The sequence below is a fragment of the Mesoplodon densirostris genome, chromosome 2 (genome assembly GCF_025265405.1).
Source record: "Mesoplodon densirostris isolate mMesDen1 chromosome 2, mMesDen1 primary haplotype, whole genome shotgun sequence".
NCBI lineage: Eukaryota > Metazoa > Chordata > Mammalia > Artiodactyla > Ziphiidae > Mesoplodon > Mesoplodon densirostris.
In genome coordinates this window covers 40,262,018-40,279,361 of record NC_082662.1, presented here as the reverse complement: position 1 = coordinate 40,279,361, position 17,344 = coordinate 40,262,018, and the positions used below count along the sequence as shown (strand labels likewise).

Sequence of the window (17,344 nt, the reverse complement as noted above, 5' to 3'; positions counted from 1 at the left end):
CAGAGGAAAACAGCCTCTGCTTGTCCCAGTTGAAACTGAAATCCTTCTCTGTTGGACTTCAAAGCTGCCTGCCTCAGCTGCCTCTGAAATGTTCCCCAGGGCTTGTACCCATCCACTATGCAGTGTGTCCTGGGTGACTGTGCCAGTGGACATAGCACTGGCCTTGGATTCAGGAGGTCCAGCCCCAGGGCAGTTTCACTACATATGAAGCTAGAGACTTGTCCTCTCTGAGCCTCAGCTTCTCCTTTGAAAGGTGGGAGAATAATTCATTTCCTATTTACATCCAAGAAATGTTCATTCAGTCATTCATTCACTCAGCAAATATTTCTTGAGCTCACAGGCTATAGGTAAAGGTATAAAACTATATTAGTTAAGAAAAATGGTAGGCTTGTGCTGGAAGAATGAATAGTGTCCAGACCGATCAGGAAAGGAGAAAACTAAAAAAAAAGAATGGGGCTTTGAAGGGTGAATAGGAGTTCACTAGGTAGAGAGTGCTTCTAGAGGGATGGGCACTGAAAAAGTCATGGAGGTCATATGTGAAAGAGCAAGGGATGGGGAAACCATTTTCTGTCTTCCCCAGGATCAAATCCAGTGTCCATAATTCAGAAAGTAAAACACCAAAGATTTCCATGAAGAATTACTTGGAAGCAAGCTCTCTTAGGAGCCTTGAGTTTCCTCCTGACCTGCTCCCCCACCAAGTTTAACTTCTGTCCCAAAAGCCTCTTCCTTTGCCTGTCCTCATGACAGGTGCTTCACACATAACCTATGGGGCCACATTCTGGGTTGCTGTCCTAACTAAAGGTCAGGGGTGACTAACCACCTACACATACCCCCTCACAGCCCAACCTTTCACCCCCTCTCAGGTTCCTCTCAGGTCTCTGCCTCTGCTTCCCCCGAGATTGTGAGCAACTAGACTTTCCTTTGTTGGTTCAGCAACTTGGTCCAGCACTAGGAACAGTAAGGAAAGTGAGTGCCCATCGTCCCATGCTCTCAGAGTGACCAGCCCGAGCCCTTCTGCACCACCTGATGCCAGGGGACCTGCCAAGCTTCCTGTCCAGGACAGTCCCAGCTAACTCTCCTGCACCACCCCCGGTCAGGCACAGAGTGTACTCCTGGCCCCAACTTTTTTTTTAACATCTTTATTGGAGTATAATTGCTTTACAATGGTGTGTTAGTTTCTGCTGTATAACAAAGTGACTCAGTTATACGTATACATATGTCCCCATATCTCTTCCCTCTTGTGTCTCCCTCGCTCCCACCCTCCCTATCCCACCCCTCTAGGTGGTCACAAAGCACGGAGCTGATCTCCCTGTGCTATGCGGCTGCTTCCCACTAGCCATCTATTTTACATTTGGTATGTATATATGTCCACCTGTCCCCTTCTTGGAGCTGAGTGAACTAGCCCTGTGACCTAGGAATGGGGAGGGGACTGGACAGAAGGTTCCAGCTGCAGGCAGCGGCTGGGGGCGATGTCCCCCTCAGGACGCACATGGCGGCATCACAGCACAGCACAGCACAGGGCTGCAGGGGGGTCTCCTCTGGCATCCGGGGCCCTGGCTTAGGAAGGGCAGGGGTGGGACGGGAGGAGGACCTGTGTGCAGAAGCAGCAAGAGAGCAGGGCTGATGCAGAGAGGCTGGTGGACGAGTGCAAGGGGCCTGGCGCTGGTCAGGGTCAGGAGGACCAGTCCCCCCAAGGTCTCCAGGAGTGCCAGGGTTGAAGAAGCCCGTCCTTGCTCAGGGGCCGGGCAGACACACGGGGGACTGCAAGGGGCTGTCCTGTGGGGGAGGTGCACTGGCTGGTCCTCTGCTTCGGGTCTGACATCCTCTCCCAGCAGCCAAGCCTCGTGCCCAGCTGTTTCCTCCCAGACCCTCCTGCACAGCCACCCGCTCGGGCCTCTGTGGAGCCTGCAGGCCCTGCGTGTGAGGAAGGGCTGCCGAGGGCTGGTGACATGGCCAGGCTGGGCTCTTCTCAAATCTCATTTGGGGTGAAGGATTGACTTCCTGAGGCCCTCGCGTTGAGCCAAGTCTGTAAGTCTTGTTTGCTCAGGGCAGGATGGACTCTGGCTGGGCCCCTCTAAAGATGTAGTTGAGGAAGCTACCACACAATAGCTGGGAGGCTCCTTCCCCGACAGGTGCCCGGGATGAGCTTCTTCCCTCGGAGCCTTTGCAGATGAGCCCTTTCTCATGACTCAACTGCCGTGGGAGCCTCAGGTGACAGGCAGGTTGTGGGGCATGAGGGACCCCAGAGTGTGAGGCTGCAGGGGTGCTGGGACACGCTTGTCCTGCTGGGGTTCTGGGCCCACAGACCAGGGGTCATGACCCCTCCTCGTCTCCTCTGCCTTCCCTCCCCTTCTCTCTCTCTTCCATTCCATCCAGCTCCTTGCAAGGGAAGGGTAAGCTGGGACGAAGTGAGAGAGTGGCATGGACATATATACACTACCAAATGTAAAATAGATAGCTAGTGGGAAGCAGCTGCATCGCACGGGGAGATCAGCTTGGTGCTTTGTGACCACCTAGAGGGGTGGGATAGGGAGGGTGGGAGGGAGACGCAAGAGGGAGGAGATATAGGGATATATGTATACGTATAGCTGATTCACTTTGTTATACAGCAGAAACTAACACAACATTGTAAAGCAATTATACTCCGATAAAGACGTTAAAAAAACAACAACCAGGTTTAAAAAAAAAAAAAATGAGAAGACACACACACTCCATATGACATTGTGAATTTATCCAGGGAGTGGGAAAGAGGGGAAGCCAGGTAAGTGACAAAAGGGTAGACCCGTAACACACGGGAGAGATTAGGGGCCCAGGGCAATGGTAGTCACACAGGACATAGCAGCTACAGTAACGGCTGCCCAGGGTGTCCTGATCCTAATCCCTGGAACCGGAGAAGAAGCCTGTTTGATCTGCTTGGGTCCATGTAATCACAAAGGCCCTTATGAAAGAGAAAGCGATGTCAAGACAGAGCAGGGAAACATTTGAAGAAGCTGCTGGATTTGAATATGGAGGAGGGCCCAGGAGCCAAGGAATGCAAGGATTGCAGTTCTAGATGTGGGAAAAGGCAAAGAGAGGGATCCTCTCCTAGATCCCTGCATAGGGGGCCGTGCCAACATCTTGGTTGTGTCCAGGGAAACCCATTTCCAACTTCTGACTCCAGAGCTGTCAAAAAATAACTCTTTGTTGTTCTAAATCCAAAGGGCTGTGGCCAGTTTTATTATCAACAAAAGGAGGTGAATTCAGGGACAGACAGGCAGGCAGAAGTGGAGAAAGACAAGGAGAGAGTAGACAGACTGGAGGAGGGCAGGCAATCAGGATTTAGGTGGACAGTCAGAGACACAGGTGGGTCAGAGACAGACGGAGAGATAAGCAGATAGGGAGCCTGGAGAAAGGTACGAGGAGGAGGGCAGAACGTCTGATGGGCAGGAGGCAGGAGATGAGGTAGGCCGGCAGGTGGGCAGACAGAAGCAGGAAGTGGGCACAGAGGCAAGGACGGGAGAGAGTGACAGCGAGCCAGGACGGCAGGCAGGGCCCTCAGAGCTCGTCCTTGTCTCCAGCAAGCACTACAGGAGCTTCCTGAGCTGCAAGTGGATCCCATTCTTGGGCTTCAGCACAACTTTTGGAATGGGAACAGGGACCCTGGAGGGATCCGGTGCCAGCTCAAAGCGAAGCAAGGTCAAGGCCACGGCCACCTTCATCTCATTCATGGCAAACTGCTTCCCGATGCAGTTCCTGGGTCAGGGAGGGAAAAGGAAGTGAGCAGAGCCTTCTAACCCCTGCTGGGCACAGGGCATTCAGGGCTCTCCTCCACGTGGCCCAGCCCCGATCCCTTCCTTACGGGTCACACTGAACGTGCTGCCCAAGCCTCGGTCCACCCTATCCCCCTGACCTTTACAAAGCCCACCTCTCTCCAGGACTAGCTCCTAACTCCTACTTCTGCTCTCAGCTGTAGCAAGTCCTGTTGGGGAGGTTGGTGCTCTAAGCCACAGGGTCAAGTCACGTGAATCAGTAAATATGAATTAGTACTTTGTTCACTCGTCCACAGGCAGTTTCTGGTTTCAGGCCAGGCCAGGGCACTGTAGGGGGGTGTGGGCCACTCTCGGGCCCTCATCACCCATGACAGACAAGTAGGGGCCCCAGTCCCCAGACAGGACAGGACAGGGTTGTGTAAGGAAGTCAGGATGGCAACAGGCAGGCTTCTTGGAGGGACCACGGGTTAGCGCCCCTCGACCTGCTGGACCACTTGCCTCCCCCTTAATGCTCCGGCCTCCTGTCTCCCCACAGCCCCTCAGTCAACCCGCTCCTGGAACCTTCCCATTCTGCTCCAGCAAGGCCCCTCCTCCCGTCCCGTGGGCTCCTCACTGGCCTCTTCAGTCTCCTTGCCTCCCCTCCCTCTACTGCAGCCACGGCGGCTCGGGGCCTGCTGCGCCCTCCATCACAGGGAGGACAGGTCGCGGGGCCTCAGCTGGCATCACAGCGCTCTCTGGGCTGCTCCTCACTCACCTCGCCCCTGTCCAGCCCCTCTTCCTCACTCCGCTCCTGTTGAGGTCCCCTCCCCCCGCCCCTGCCGGCCACATGCTCAAGACTCAGTCTAGTGACCGCCTGGCCTCCTGCCTCTGCCGCCTGCACCTCTTTCTCCCACATCCCCAAGCAGCTTTAGTGTTAACTCAAGGACACATCACCGTCCAGTGACCAGGACAGTGCCAGAAACATGGAACATTCCACAATCTGCTCAGTGAATGAATGAATGAGTGAAAGAGTGGATGAATGCATGATGTCTGTCTTGTAAGGCAAACGTACTGACCACTACACTATGGAAACGTCGCATGTCTGTCTTGAATAGCGGTAGCTGTTTTTTCTTTTCTTTTCTTTTCTTTTTTTTTTTTTTTTTTTTGCGGTATGCTGGCCTCTCACTGCTGTGGCCTCTCCCGTTGCGGAGCACAGGCTACAGACGCGCAGGCCCAGCGGCCATGGCTCACAGGCCCAGCCACTCCGCGGCATGTGGGATCCTCCCAGACCGGGGCACGAACCCACGTCCCCTGCATCGGCAGGCAGACTCTCAACCACTGCGCCACCAGGGAAGCCCCCGTAGTTGTTTTTTGACTGTGAACTCTTAGAGCAAGGCAAATTCCTTTCATCTGTCTTCCCATCTTCTAATACAGGAGTTGGCACACAGAGGCAGGCTTAATAAATAGCTTTCTATTTGAACATAGTTAATTGAATTGAAAAAAAAAGGGACTGGAGCAAAATTAAATACTAATTCTGACCTAGGAATTGAGTCGCCAGGTACCCCCTGTCCTCTAGTGGCAGCCACATGATGTGCAGCCTGTATCTACAAGGAAGAACAGGTCCATGGCAGAAAACAATTCCTAGAGCAAATTCTGGAAGAATGTTCGCGTGAAGCCTGTTCTGTGAAGGTTGATTCACCAACTGAAAACTTCACGGAAGTATAGACTCAGAAAAATCTTGTATTACTAAGTAGTCCCAAAGTTATGGAAGTTACTGTTTCAGGGAAGGATCTGTATGTAGCCTTTGAAGATTTTCACAGCAGTCATTGTGGAGTGTATCATCCAGCTTAACATCAATTTCATGTGTGCTTTATATTTTACATGCCAGGAACTTCTCAAATGCATGTGTCAGATACAAAAGAGTGAGCTTGTTTTTAATCAAAAGCACTTGGTTGTCCTTCATTATATTCCTTTTCACCAATGAGAAACTCTGGACTCTGGGACTATGGTATATAACCTCCGCTATATATAAAGACTTACGGTAACTAGAAAAGGTGTCATGTTTATATTAATACACAGTCACAACTTTGTTGGGGTCGACTACGGAAATAGAGAACACACACAAGGCTGTGTAACTTTCTTCAAACGGCAACTGTAAATGATCACATACATGGCTTGAACCATCAGGACAAGGAAGGCAGCTGGAAATCCAAACCCATGCAAACATGACTGGTACAGTGAGATGCTGTCTGTTGAATTAAGTAGAAAAGGCAGTTGGCTGGACTAGGAATGTGTAAAGAGGGAAAACCACCTTTAATGATGACTAAAAATTACAGAAACCAAACATCTGAAGTCTACCTTTCATGGAAAATTCTAACGCTGAAATGTCATACTCCTAAAGCAAGGAAAACCTTGGAATACTTTGGAGCGGTCACAGCCATGGAAATGTGGCTGGTTGTTGCGGAAGTCAGGAGGTCAAGTTCTCCGTGGCGTGCCCTGAAGGCCTTCATGTATATGGGGACACACGCCTCCTTCTCAACATGCCAACATACAGGGACATAACTGCATACACCACATATGAATGTAGACAGTCACACACATCAGGTAGCACCCAGTGACACCCTGATGCCCCAGGTACAGAAGGCCTCACCTGGATCCTCGTGAGAAGGGCAGGAAAGCCCTGTGTTGAGAAGAACCCAGTGCAAACTGGGATGGGTCAAACACCTGCAGAGAGAGCACCGGGGCCAGGACAGGTGGGGTCAAACTCCTTGCACCAACCCACCAGGGGACAAGAATCCCCTAGAGGGAGCAGGGGAGGTGCTGGTCTGGAGAGAGCATCCCATCCCCTCCTCTATCATACCTCTGGATTCGGCCACACCTTCGGGTTGTGGTGAAGCCCATAAAAGAAGAGGGAGACTGGGATTCCTGTGGGGCAGCGAGGAGAGAGAGAAGACTGCTGGTAACCATGGCAACAGGGGCAATGTGCACAAAAGGCCTGGGAGCCGCCATGAGAGCTACCCTCCATCACTCTGAATGAAATCGTGCTCTTGCAAGACAGGTGGGCTGGAGGTGACAAAGCACATGAGCACAGATTAGGAGTAGGTAAAGATGGCCCAGGACTGAGAAGGAAAAGAATTGGAGGCTTACATTTAGGATCACCTCATGTGAAAACTCACATTTATCAGGTGCCATCATGAGCCCTTGGGGAAAGTGCATTAACTCATCTAATCCTCACAGCAGCCCTCAAGGAAGGCACTCCTATCGCCATGTGCAGATGAGGCACCTGAGCCTTCAAGAGGTTAGGAGACATGTCTGTGACCCCACAGACAGGAGGTGGCAGGGCTAGGATTCAGACCCACTGGGAGGTGAGCCAATGGGTGGCCTCCAACCATGGCAGTGTTCTCAGACCTGAGCATCAGCTGCTCTCGGCCATTCACCTGAGGGCTCCCCAGAGACTGGACCCTCTGACCCATGACAATGGACTCCCTGAGCCCCCTCGTTTACATAGACCCCATATGGAAAGAACCACATCTCCCCTTACTTATTTCTGCTTCTCTCTTAAGCCTTCACGTCTCAAGGAATTAGAATTTTAGGGCTCCATTACAAGACCACATTCAAGGGCTAGCATTTGCTTATTGAGCTTTCGTTGGTTCAAGTTCAGTGTCAGGCGTTTTACAAAACGTCCAAACTGAAGAATAAATATTAATTATCTTGAGGCGGAAACATCAGACAGAGCATCCTGGAGCTGGAAAGCACATGTGTATTTTTTATCTTCCATGTGGTCTTGTTTAGGTTAGTGGGTGTGGTGAAGTTCATACCTGCAGGTAAGGAGCGTCCATCAAGGAAGGTGATGGGCATGCTCAGATCTCTGAAAATGAATGGCACTGGTGGATAGAGTCGCAGTGCCTCCTTGATGCACATGGTGGTGTTGGGCATCTGGTCCAGTTGGTCTCTGAAAAGAAGCCCATCTGAGGGCAGGTGGGGCCGGACAACCAGGAGTTCTCCACTCACTGAGGGGCAAGGTTCTCCCATCTGTTGGGCACTCACAAGGTGATGGAGGCGCCATCCCCCAGGAGGCTCTGGATCTCTTCCCAGCACCTCTGCTGATGCTCAGGGTGGGAAGCCAGAGCATAGAGGGTCCAGGAGATGCCACTGGCTGTGGTATCGTGACCCTCGAACATGAACGTATCCACTTCGGCACGGAGGTCCATGTCAGACAAGCTGCTCCCATTTTCCATCTGCGGAGGCAGGGAGAGTGCAGGAGGCATGTGCGGAGCCAGGGAGAGTGCCCTCCATCTGCAGAGGCAGGGAGAGTGCCCTTCCTCTGTGCTTCTGGGCAAAGCCTCAGGCCTCTCCTGCCCACACTCACTCTGGCAAAGAGGAGGATGTCCAGGAAATCCAGGTGCCTCTTGCTCCTCACCTTCTCCAGCTCTCCCTCCTTCTGCAGGTGAGCTTTCCTCCGCCTGATCACTCCATCTGTCCCAGAACAGTGTTTCCCAGGCAGAGCTTAGGGCTCTGGGGAACCAGATGCAGCACCCACCATAGCCCCATCTTCCCCTCAGGCCCAATCTGGGTACCAGATGGATGAGGACGAGGGTGGGAATGGGTGCACATGTCAGGGCAGAGAGCTCCAGCATCGTCTGATCCAGGTCGGGAATCCCCTCAATAGCACAGCCCATGGATGTTCTGCCTCAATGATGCTGGGAGGGGGTCTCATTCCACCATCGGCAACGTGGTGACACATGTGTCTCCCTGCACCTCACCTGACACCCTGACATCTCAGTTCCCAACCCCTGCACCAGGAAGTACCCAGTGTGGGTGTGTGCCAGCCCCTGAAGAGGAAGCAGGAGTCTGGGCTCTGCCTGAGGGGTCAAGGCCAGACCCTTTTACATGTGCATGATGGGGGTGGGTGGGCGGGAGCCGCCCAGAAGGAGGAGCAGAACCTGTGTGTTGATGGGCCAGCTGGCAGGCCCGGTGGCTCCAGCGGTCTTCAGGGGTCAGCCTGTAGATGATGTCGTTCTGGTGGAAAGCATTTCTTAATCGGGTAATAGTCAGATTGCCGAGGTCCCTGATGGCCTGGATGTTCCTGAAGGGAGAGGATGCAGAGGAGACTGGAGTGGAGGGAGCCTCTGACCTGGTGATGGAGTGGGGCTTCAGGTGGGGATTCCTCAGTCAGTGGGGACAGGCAGCACTGAGGCTTTGTCATTTCTGCCTTACAACCCTGGAGACCCTCAGTCCTTTACAAGTGGCCTGAGCAGCCAGGCTTCTCCCTGTGCAGGAATCAGGGACCTGTGACTGAGTCAAAGTTGGTCTGGGTGGAATTTGACTGTGGTCCATGACTCTGTGCAGAATGTTGCTTTTTGGGCTGAGAAGCATCCACGCTGCCCTAACTGCCTCTCAGGTAAGTCCTCCCCAGCTGGTGAGAACAAGGACCCTGGCATTGAAAGGTTGTCACTGACCTGTCTGTCTGGATGCTGCCCTGGTGGCTGAAGGCGCACTTCATGATGGTGTCCAGGGTCATCAAGGAGACGGGTCCAAGGACTTCCAGATGTGAGTCCAGGCTGATGAGCTCCTCCCACTTGTCCTGTAGTGGGAGGGGGACATTGACCCTGCTTTGTCCCCCAGAAGGCCTGTGCTGACAAGGCCAGGCTCTCTGTCTGTCTGTCTGTCTCTCTAAATCTTTGGATGAATTTTTCTCACTTTCTAAGTAGATGTGTTATTTAAGACTGTAAAGTAAGTGTGTAATGTGATGGCTATTTTCTCAGAAACTTTTATTATGTAATTTATGATCATCCCTTATAGTTTGACTAAAGTTTGAATTTTAGAAATTAGTTATTATGATAATCAATTTTTGAAGACCAGAAAACACTGTTTCTCAGGTGCCAAAGGGGAGTCTTTTTCTTGATAGCTGAGCTGCACATTTTGGACAGGCGAAGTTCAACTTTAGGGAGTAAACGTCTCAAGTCCAGAGAAGGCTAACTGGATGTTATTGGGGATCCTAAGGAAGGGACATCAGGGACTTCAATTTCTTTTGTTCAACAAATGTTAGCTGAGCACAGCTGGGTGAGAAGCTGGAAACCTGATGGAAGGCGATGTGTTGGCAGGACAAAGCTCTACACAGATTGTAGACCTGGTTTCCAGTTCTTCCCATTAGTGGCTCAGTTCCATGCAGAAACCTGGACGTCTGGCCAGAGTCCACCTGAATGCCATCCTGGGATGTCTAACCTACTGCTGAAACTGACATTGCTCAGGCCAGAACTGCTCAGGCCTGACATTGCTCAGGCCGTGTCCTCAGGTTGTCCTGCTGTCCAAGGAGAATGACCATTGTTCCAGCCTACACTGCTGAAGACTCACAAGCAGGGGCAATGTGAACCCTGTATCCACCATGGCCCTCCTTTCCCTTGGCAATGAACAAATTGTACATCCAAGGTGGTTACTCTTCTGTCCAATCCATTTTACGGGGAGCCCTGTCTCATAGTCAAGACCTGGGACTCTGCCTTTGGAAATATCTTAGAAGGACTTTCCATCAAAGGAAGAGGGATTTATTTATACCAATTTGAAAAGGAAGCTTCTTTCTAAGAGTTGCAAAGTCAGTATATTTGGACATACATAGCCCGAGTGTATAAATGCATGCCTGTGTACATCTGTCAGGTATGTCTCAAGGTGTCCAAATATGTGCATATGTATGCCAATGAGTGTGTCCAAATTCTTATCTCCATATAGCAGTAGCACATGTGTGTTGAGGTGTATGAGTCACATAGGGTGTGTGATAATGTGTCTATGTGTCTGCAAGAGGCAACAGGGTCTGGCTGTACAGGGGTGTCTGAACACTTGACATTGCATATGTGCACTTCTAACGTGTGATGTGCCTCTCTGTGGGATTGAGCGCATGATTCTGGGGAGCTCTGTCTGATGGATGTCTGAGGGATATATCTGTCTGAGAGTGGACTGTGGATTGAGCTTGCTGTGAGTTGTGCAGGTGAGAGAGAGATGGACTCACCAGCATCAGAGTCAGCCATGAGACCCACGTAGGGCTTCAGGATGTCGTAGTGGAAGGCTGGGGTCAGCATCTGCCGGTGCTGGAACCATGTATGCCCCTCCAACACGAGCAAACCATTCCCTGGGCCACAGATAGGTGTGTGTGTGGGATGGGGAGACTGGATCAGAGGGACGACTTGGGAGGATCCAAGAGTGTCACAAGGAGGTCTGTCACAGAAAAGGCAGTAAAGGCCAGTACATTTCAGGAATGTGAATTTCCAAAATGGCTGCTCCATTAAGAAGTGACAGTTTGACATAAAGTTTGAAAAAGAGTTGGGGGAACAAGGACCTACTGTATAACACAAGGAACTATACTCAATATTTTGTAATAACCTATAAGGGAAAAGAATCTGAATCACTCTGCAGTATACCTGAAACTAACAGAACATTGTAAATCAACTATACTCCAATAAATATTTTAAAAATATATTATAAAAAACTAATATATGTTTGAAATATAGTCACAATCTGAAAACATTTAATAATTTCTTACTTTGGTTAGTCATTATTAATTATTCATTGTGCAGAAAAAATGAGAAAAACAAGACATTTACCTCAGAAGTTTTGTCCATAATGATAGGTCATGAAATATAATCTCCTTTCTAGTATATGAAGAATAATATAGTGTAACTTATAGGGCTATTTTAAAGATTAAATGAGGCAATAAATGTATGTTGCATAGAACACATCTGACACTTCATTTTTTAACGTTTTTATTGGAGTATAATTGCTTTACAATGGTGTGTTAGTTTCTGCTTTATAAAAAAGTGAATCAGTTATACATATACATATATCCCCATATCTCTTCCCTCTTGCGTCTCCCTCCCTCCCACCCTCCTTATCTCACCCTTCTAGCTGGTCGCAAAGCACCGAGCTGATCTCCCTGTGCTATGCAGCTGCTTCCCACTAGCTATCTATTTTACACTTAGTAGTGTATATATGTCCATGCCACTCTCTCACTTCGTCCCAGCTTCCCCTTCCCCCTCCCCGTGTTCTCAAGTCCATTCTCTAGTAGGTCTGCGTCTTTATTCCTGTCTTGCCCCTAGGTTCTTCATGACCATTTTTTTTTTTTTTAGATTCCATATATATGTGTTAGCCTACGGTATTTGTTTTTCTCTTTCTGACTTACTTGACTCTGTATGACAGACTCTATGTCCATCCACCTCACGACAAATAACTCAATTTCGTTTCTTTTTATGGCTGAGTAATATTCCATTGTATATATGTGCCACATCTTCTTTATCCATTCATCTGTCGATGGACACTTAGGTTGCTTCCATGTCCTGGCTATTGTAAATAGAGCTGCAATGAACACTGTGGTACATGACTCTTTTTGAATTATGGTTTTCTCAGGGTTTATGCCCAGTAGTGAGATTGCTGGGTCGTATGGTAGTTCTATTTTTAGTTTTTTAAGGAACCTCCATACTGTTCTCCATAGTGGCTGTATCAATTTACATTCCCACCAACAGTGTATTGAGGGTTCCCTTTTCTCCACACCCTCTCCAGCATTTATTGTTTGTAGATTTTTTGATGATGGCCATTCTGACCAGTGTGGGATGATATCGCATTGTAGTTTTGATTTGCATTTCTCTAATGATTAATGATGTTGAGCATTCTTTGCCATGTGTTTGTTGGCAGTCTGTATATCTTCTTTGGAGAAATGTCTATTTAGGTCTTCTGCCCATTTTTGGATTGGGTTGTTTGTTTTTTTGATATTGAGCTGCATGAACTGCTTTTAAATTTTGGAGATTAATCCTTTGTCCACATCTGACACTTTAATAAGAAGAGTTCATGTTAATAAGAGTTCTTGTTACCTCTTCTTCTTTAGACCTGAAAAAACACTTTAAAGCGTTGTTGGGACTTCCCTGGTGGCACAGTGGTTAAGAATCCGCCTGTAGGACTTCCCTGGTGGCACAGTGGTTGAGAGTCCGCCTGCCAATGCAGGGGACATGGGTTCGTTCCCCAGTCTGGGAAGATCCCACATGCTGCGAAGCGGCTGGGCCTGTGAGCCATGGCCGCTGAGCCTGCGCGTCCGGAGCCTGTGCTCCGCAACGGGAGAGGCCACAACGGTGAGAGGCCCGAGTACCGCAAAAAAAAAAAAAAAAAAAAAGAATCCGCCTGCCAATGCAGGGGACATGGGTTCGAACTGTGGTCCAGGAAGATCCCACCTGCCGCGGAGCAACTAAGCCCGTGCGCCACAACTACTGAGCCTGCTCTCTAGATCCCGTGAGCCACAACTTCTGAGTCTGCGTGCCACAACTACTGAAGCCCGCGCTCCTAGAGCCTGTGCTCGGCAACAAGAGAAGCCACTGCAATGAGAAGCCCGCGCACCACAACAGAGTAGCCCCCACTCACCTCAACTAGAGAAAGCCCGCGTGCAGAAATGAAGACCCAAAACAGCCAAAAATAAATAATTTATTTTAAAAAGTGTTGTTGCTACTATCATGAATACTTTTAATAATAATAATACTGTGGGCTGCCTTCCCGTCCTGATGCTTGTCTGCTGACAGTCCGTCTCAAGCCACCTCCCACTTGCCTCCCATCCCTGGCTCTCTTAGGCTGGCTTGTGGGCTGTAAGGATGGCTGGTAGAGGGTCAGGTATTGATGGCTGAACTGCCAGTCTCTTCTGGAATTTCACAGACCCAGGGGCATGTACCCAAGAGGGAAGATTTGCTCCAGCTGGGATGTGGGTTTTGCTCTACCTGATCTCACCAGGACCACCTTCATGTAGTCAGGGTCAGAGATCACAGGGCTAACCTTGCTCCCCCCTAGTCAGTGAGGATGGACACATGGGAATTTCTCTATCCTTTTCAGCAGTTGTTGCTGTTTCTGTTCCTTTGGAACTATAACAAGAGTAACAAAATAAAAAAAACCTTGTTTTAAGGTCAGTTGCTTGGGGTGGGGGTGAATGTTTGGACAGGCATGGAGAGATGGTTCAGAAACTATCTGCAGAGATCAAAGATTAGCTCTGATGAGCTGGGCTCTGATCCAGATTCTTGATATCTCTCCAGAACTTGGCCTAAGATCGGATTCTGTCTCCTTGTTTGTTTCTCACTCAGAATTGCCATTATAAGTTTACACATAGTTCATGCTTGATAAATGTTCAGGGATTAACTCCATGGCGTATAAAACATTTTCATAGACATCTGTAATGCTCAAGACAAACATGTATAAGGGAGGGATTATTACTTGATCTATCTCACTGAAGAATGAGGCAACCCATATTAAAGGATATGCCCGGGCTTCCCTGGTGGCGCAGTGGTTGAGAGTCCGCCTGCCGATGCAGGGGATACGGGTTCGTGCCCCGGTCTGGGAAGATCCCACATGCCACGGAGAGGCTGGGCCCGTGAGCCATGGCCGCTGGGCCTGTGCGTCCGGAGCCTGTGCTCCGCAATGGGGGAGGCCACAACAGTGAGAGGCCCGCGTACAGCAGAAAAAAAAAAAAAAAAAAGGATATGCCCAAGTGAGCTGCATCTAAAGTCAAACCTGCTGACTCCAAGGTGTCCTTCCCCAGGGTTCCCAAGGCTCCCTGGGTGCTTCTATTATCAGGTTTCAACTCAATGTTCTAATTGTGGGGCACCGTGTTGACAAGCTTACTTTTCATATATGTCATCCCTGTGTTCCTAGAGCCAGCATAGATCATGGTTCATAGAGATTGTGCCTCCTCACTTTTAAAAGAATCAATAATGTTTATGAAGAAGGAGTGAGTACATGCAGGAGTGTGAATGAATGAGTCTTGATTAAAATTGCTGTTGCAAGTGACAGAATCAGAGCTAACGGAAGAGAGAGGAAAAGGACAAAAAGAAAGCTGGGGGCCCAGGGGTGTCTCACGGACCCCAAGGGCAAGGGGCAGCCAGGCTGTGGAAGGGCAGAACCAGGGACTGAAGGGCTGCCAGGACTGTTTCTCCCATTCTTTCTCTCTGTACCTCCATGCATTCATCTCCCAGCAAGTGTTTATGGAGGTTCCACCTCGTACAGGCACTTTTCTAGAAGCTGGTGATACAGTTACGAACAAACAGATACAGTCGCTGTCCTTGTGCAGCTGGGTCCAGGCAATGCAGGAGTGAACATCTACCCTTCTGAGGTTGGCACCTCACCATTCTGCCACCATCATGTCTGAGAGGCACTGCTGAATCCTATTCCAAGAATCTGATTCTAATCTCATGGCCAAGGCGTCCACCTGCTACAATCAACTGTGGCTGGGGGTGAATAGGGTTTTCGAAGACCACCCTGTGCGAGGGAAGAGATCTCAGAGCAGACATCCCCAAATGTTTCCACTGCAGTGAATGTCAAATACAAGAATAAGTAGATGGGTAGAAGGATTCATTCGTTTATTTGGTAACTCTGAGTTGAGTACTTACTTTGGGTCAACTTTCATCCTAGGAGCTAGAGATCCAGCAGTGAACAACAAAATCCCTGCTATTGTGGAGCTCCTGTTCTAGTGGTGTGGGCGGGGCTGACAATCCTGCCCTGAACTGAGACGTGTCCTGCTTGAATTCATTCTGGGGGCTGCCCTGTGTTCCCAGGTCACATCCATCATTGGGACTGCCCTGCTCTGTTGATCCAGTGCAGGGACTGACTGGTGGGAGCCTCTTACCTCCCAGCTATGTTACCTAGTTTTCCTGGATCTCCTCTTGTTGGCCCAGAGGACTTGGGGTCCGTGTTTCTGCACAGGAGCATGCCTCCTTTCTGATTGCTTGGTGCCCAAGCCAGCCAGCTGCCTGCAAATCCTTCTTCATTGGCACTGCATTTGTTCTACCCAATTATGTATGGCATTCTAATTCCTGACTCTGCCAATATTAGAGGGGTTGAAAGAAATCTCAGTATTATAAGAGCTAGAAATATTTGGTTGTGATTGCTATATTAGGCCAGTAGAAATTGAGAGGTGATTAAGCACCATGAGTAGTATAATTTACGTAAGAGAAATTATCTACTTATTGAGTCTATATATTCTCTGATGGCCATCAGTGTAATGGGAACATCACCTGAGGTGTTTTAGGGGTTCCATCCGTCAACTCTTAACTCAGAAAAGTGACAACTGCATCAAAAAAAGACCACAATTTCTCAAAATCAAAATAATCTGGAAATCAAATATAACCATTTTCATGAACAAACTGGGCTTTGGCTGACTCTCTGTGGCTTATTCCAATAGGAGCCATCTTAGCTCCACTCTGCTGATAATTGCTCGGTCTCCTTCTTTTGAGAAAAGACTGGCTCTCACTGTGTGCCCTCACCCTCTGCATCTCTCCAGGGCTGAGGGCTGGCTCATTCACTGGGTAGGCACTGCCCTCCCCCAGCCTGCAAGCTGCTCCTTTCTCTCTGTCTGCTCTCACTCCACACACCTGGGCTGAGCATCTCTCCAGGTCAGGCTCTGTGTTGGGTACTGGAGTACAGGGGTACAAGAAGGGGACGATACCTCAGCCCCAGGGAGCTCATAGTACAGTGTATGAGGGAAGAGAGCCCAGAGATGAAAAGACCCTATTTAATGGCACAAGTCAAATGTCAGTACCCTTGGCTAGAGGTCAACCTTGAGGCGCGATTGATCACTTTGCCTAGGAATATCACAGTTTTAACCACTCAGAGTCCTGCATTCCACCAAACCGAGCCAGTTGGCCCCCCTCTGACTGACATAACCCCCCACCTAGCAGGTGGGCCTCTTTTCCTGTGACCTGACACCTTCTTAGATTCCTGTCTATCATCTCCATGGACTGTGAACCCACAGGGCAGCATCCATCAGACTGATGTCTGTGCTCCTAGGCAAGCTCAGGGCCAGGCAGAGAGGATGGGATTGAGGGATGGGGCAGGGAAGCATCTAGAAGCCTGTTCTATGAGAATAGGTGAAGTTGCTCAGCCTGGAGAGTAGGGAGACTTAGTAAGAAGAGCCACTGTCCTCAAAGTGCAGGGCTGCCAGGACAGCCTGCAGATCTACCTAAGGAAGGTGTGTCTGACAGACCTGAGGACACCAGGAACACAGGTTCCTGGGAGGGAGTGAGCTCAGCGAACTGGGATGAGGAGCCAAGACCTGAGAGGTAAGCTGGGTTTTCCCCAGGAACCACATGCTTGTTACACAACAAGACTTTGTCCTGTGGACTTGCTGACCATGACCATGCTCTGAGAGCACTGGCCCTCCCTGCCCTCCCACTGCCCCCTGTCCCACCCCTTCCTACCTCCTGGTTTTGCCCGTGGCTAATTAGAAGCCCTTCAAGAACATTTTAATAATCACATTGGAGAGATAGGTTTTGCAATATCAATAGCATAATCATTTCTCCATTCAAATACATGAGAATTTCAAGATTAAGTTTTATCCTTAATCTTAATTATGATATTTTCCTACTAATAGGTTTACTTTGAACTGCAACCAGGAAATGTGCTCAACTGGGACTACATCCCTCACTTCCATCATCCATAGAGGGTCCAACACCAGTTTCAGTGCTACTTCACTGAAGTACTACAGTTGTAGCAGGAGCAGTTTTACTAGTTCCTTTTTATCCTATGTTAGAAAATAATTATACAATTAAATTTTTTATACTCTGCTTAGGAGCCTTTAATATATCATTTATTGCAATCTCTTCTTAAAC

General features: G+C 49.4%; 1 protein-coding gene across 1 annotated transcript; it reads right to left on the bottom strand.

The window, feature by feature from the left end:
- Positions 1-3,563: 3,563 nt before the first annotated feature.
- Positions 3,564-17,173, bottom strand: LOC132502866 (cytochrome P450 4A11-like). Its single transcript, XM_060119116.1, has 11 exons — positions 17,161-17,173; positions 13,469-13,534; positions 10,735-10,848; positions 9,188-9,317; positions 8,672-8,814; positions 8,098-8,204; positions 7,776-7,966; positions 7,547-7,680; positions 6,589-6,653; positions 6,379-6,452; positions 3,564-3,732 (listed from the first exon to the last, which is right to left on the bottom strand). Exons 1-11 carry the CDS (start codon positions 17,171-17,173, stop codon positions 3,564-3,566), a joined length of 1,206 nt encoding a protein of 401 aa, XP_059975099.1.
- Between the last annotated feature and the right edge of the window lie 171 nt (positions 17,174-17,344).

Excerpts from the sequence above, each read along its gene's own strand:
- LOC132502866 (XM_060119116.1), bottom strand. Across the intron at positions 8,815-9,187 it reads GGCAGCATCCAGACAGACAG|GAACATCCAGGCCATCAGGG; the intron begins GTCAGTGACAAC and ends CTCTCCCTTCAG. Across the intron at positions 7,681-7,775 it reads GATGGCGCCTCCATCACCTT|AGACCAACTGGACCAGATGC; the intron begins GTGAGTGCCCAA and ends GCTTCTTTTCAG.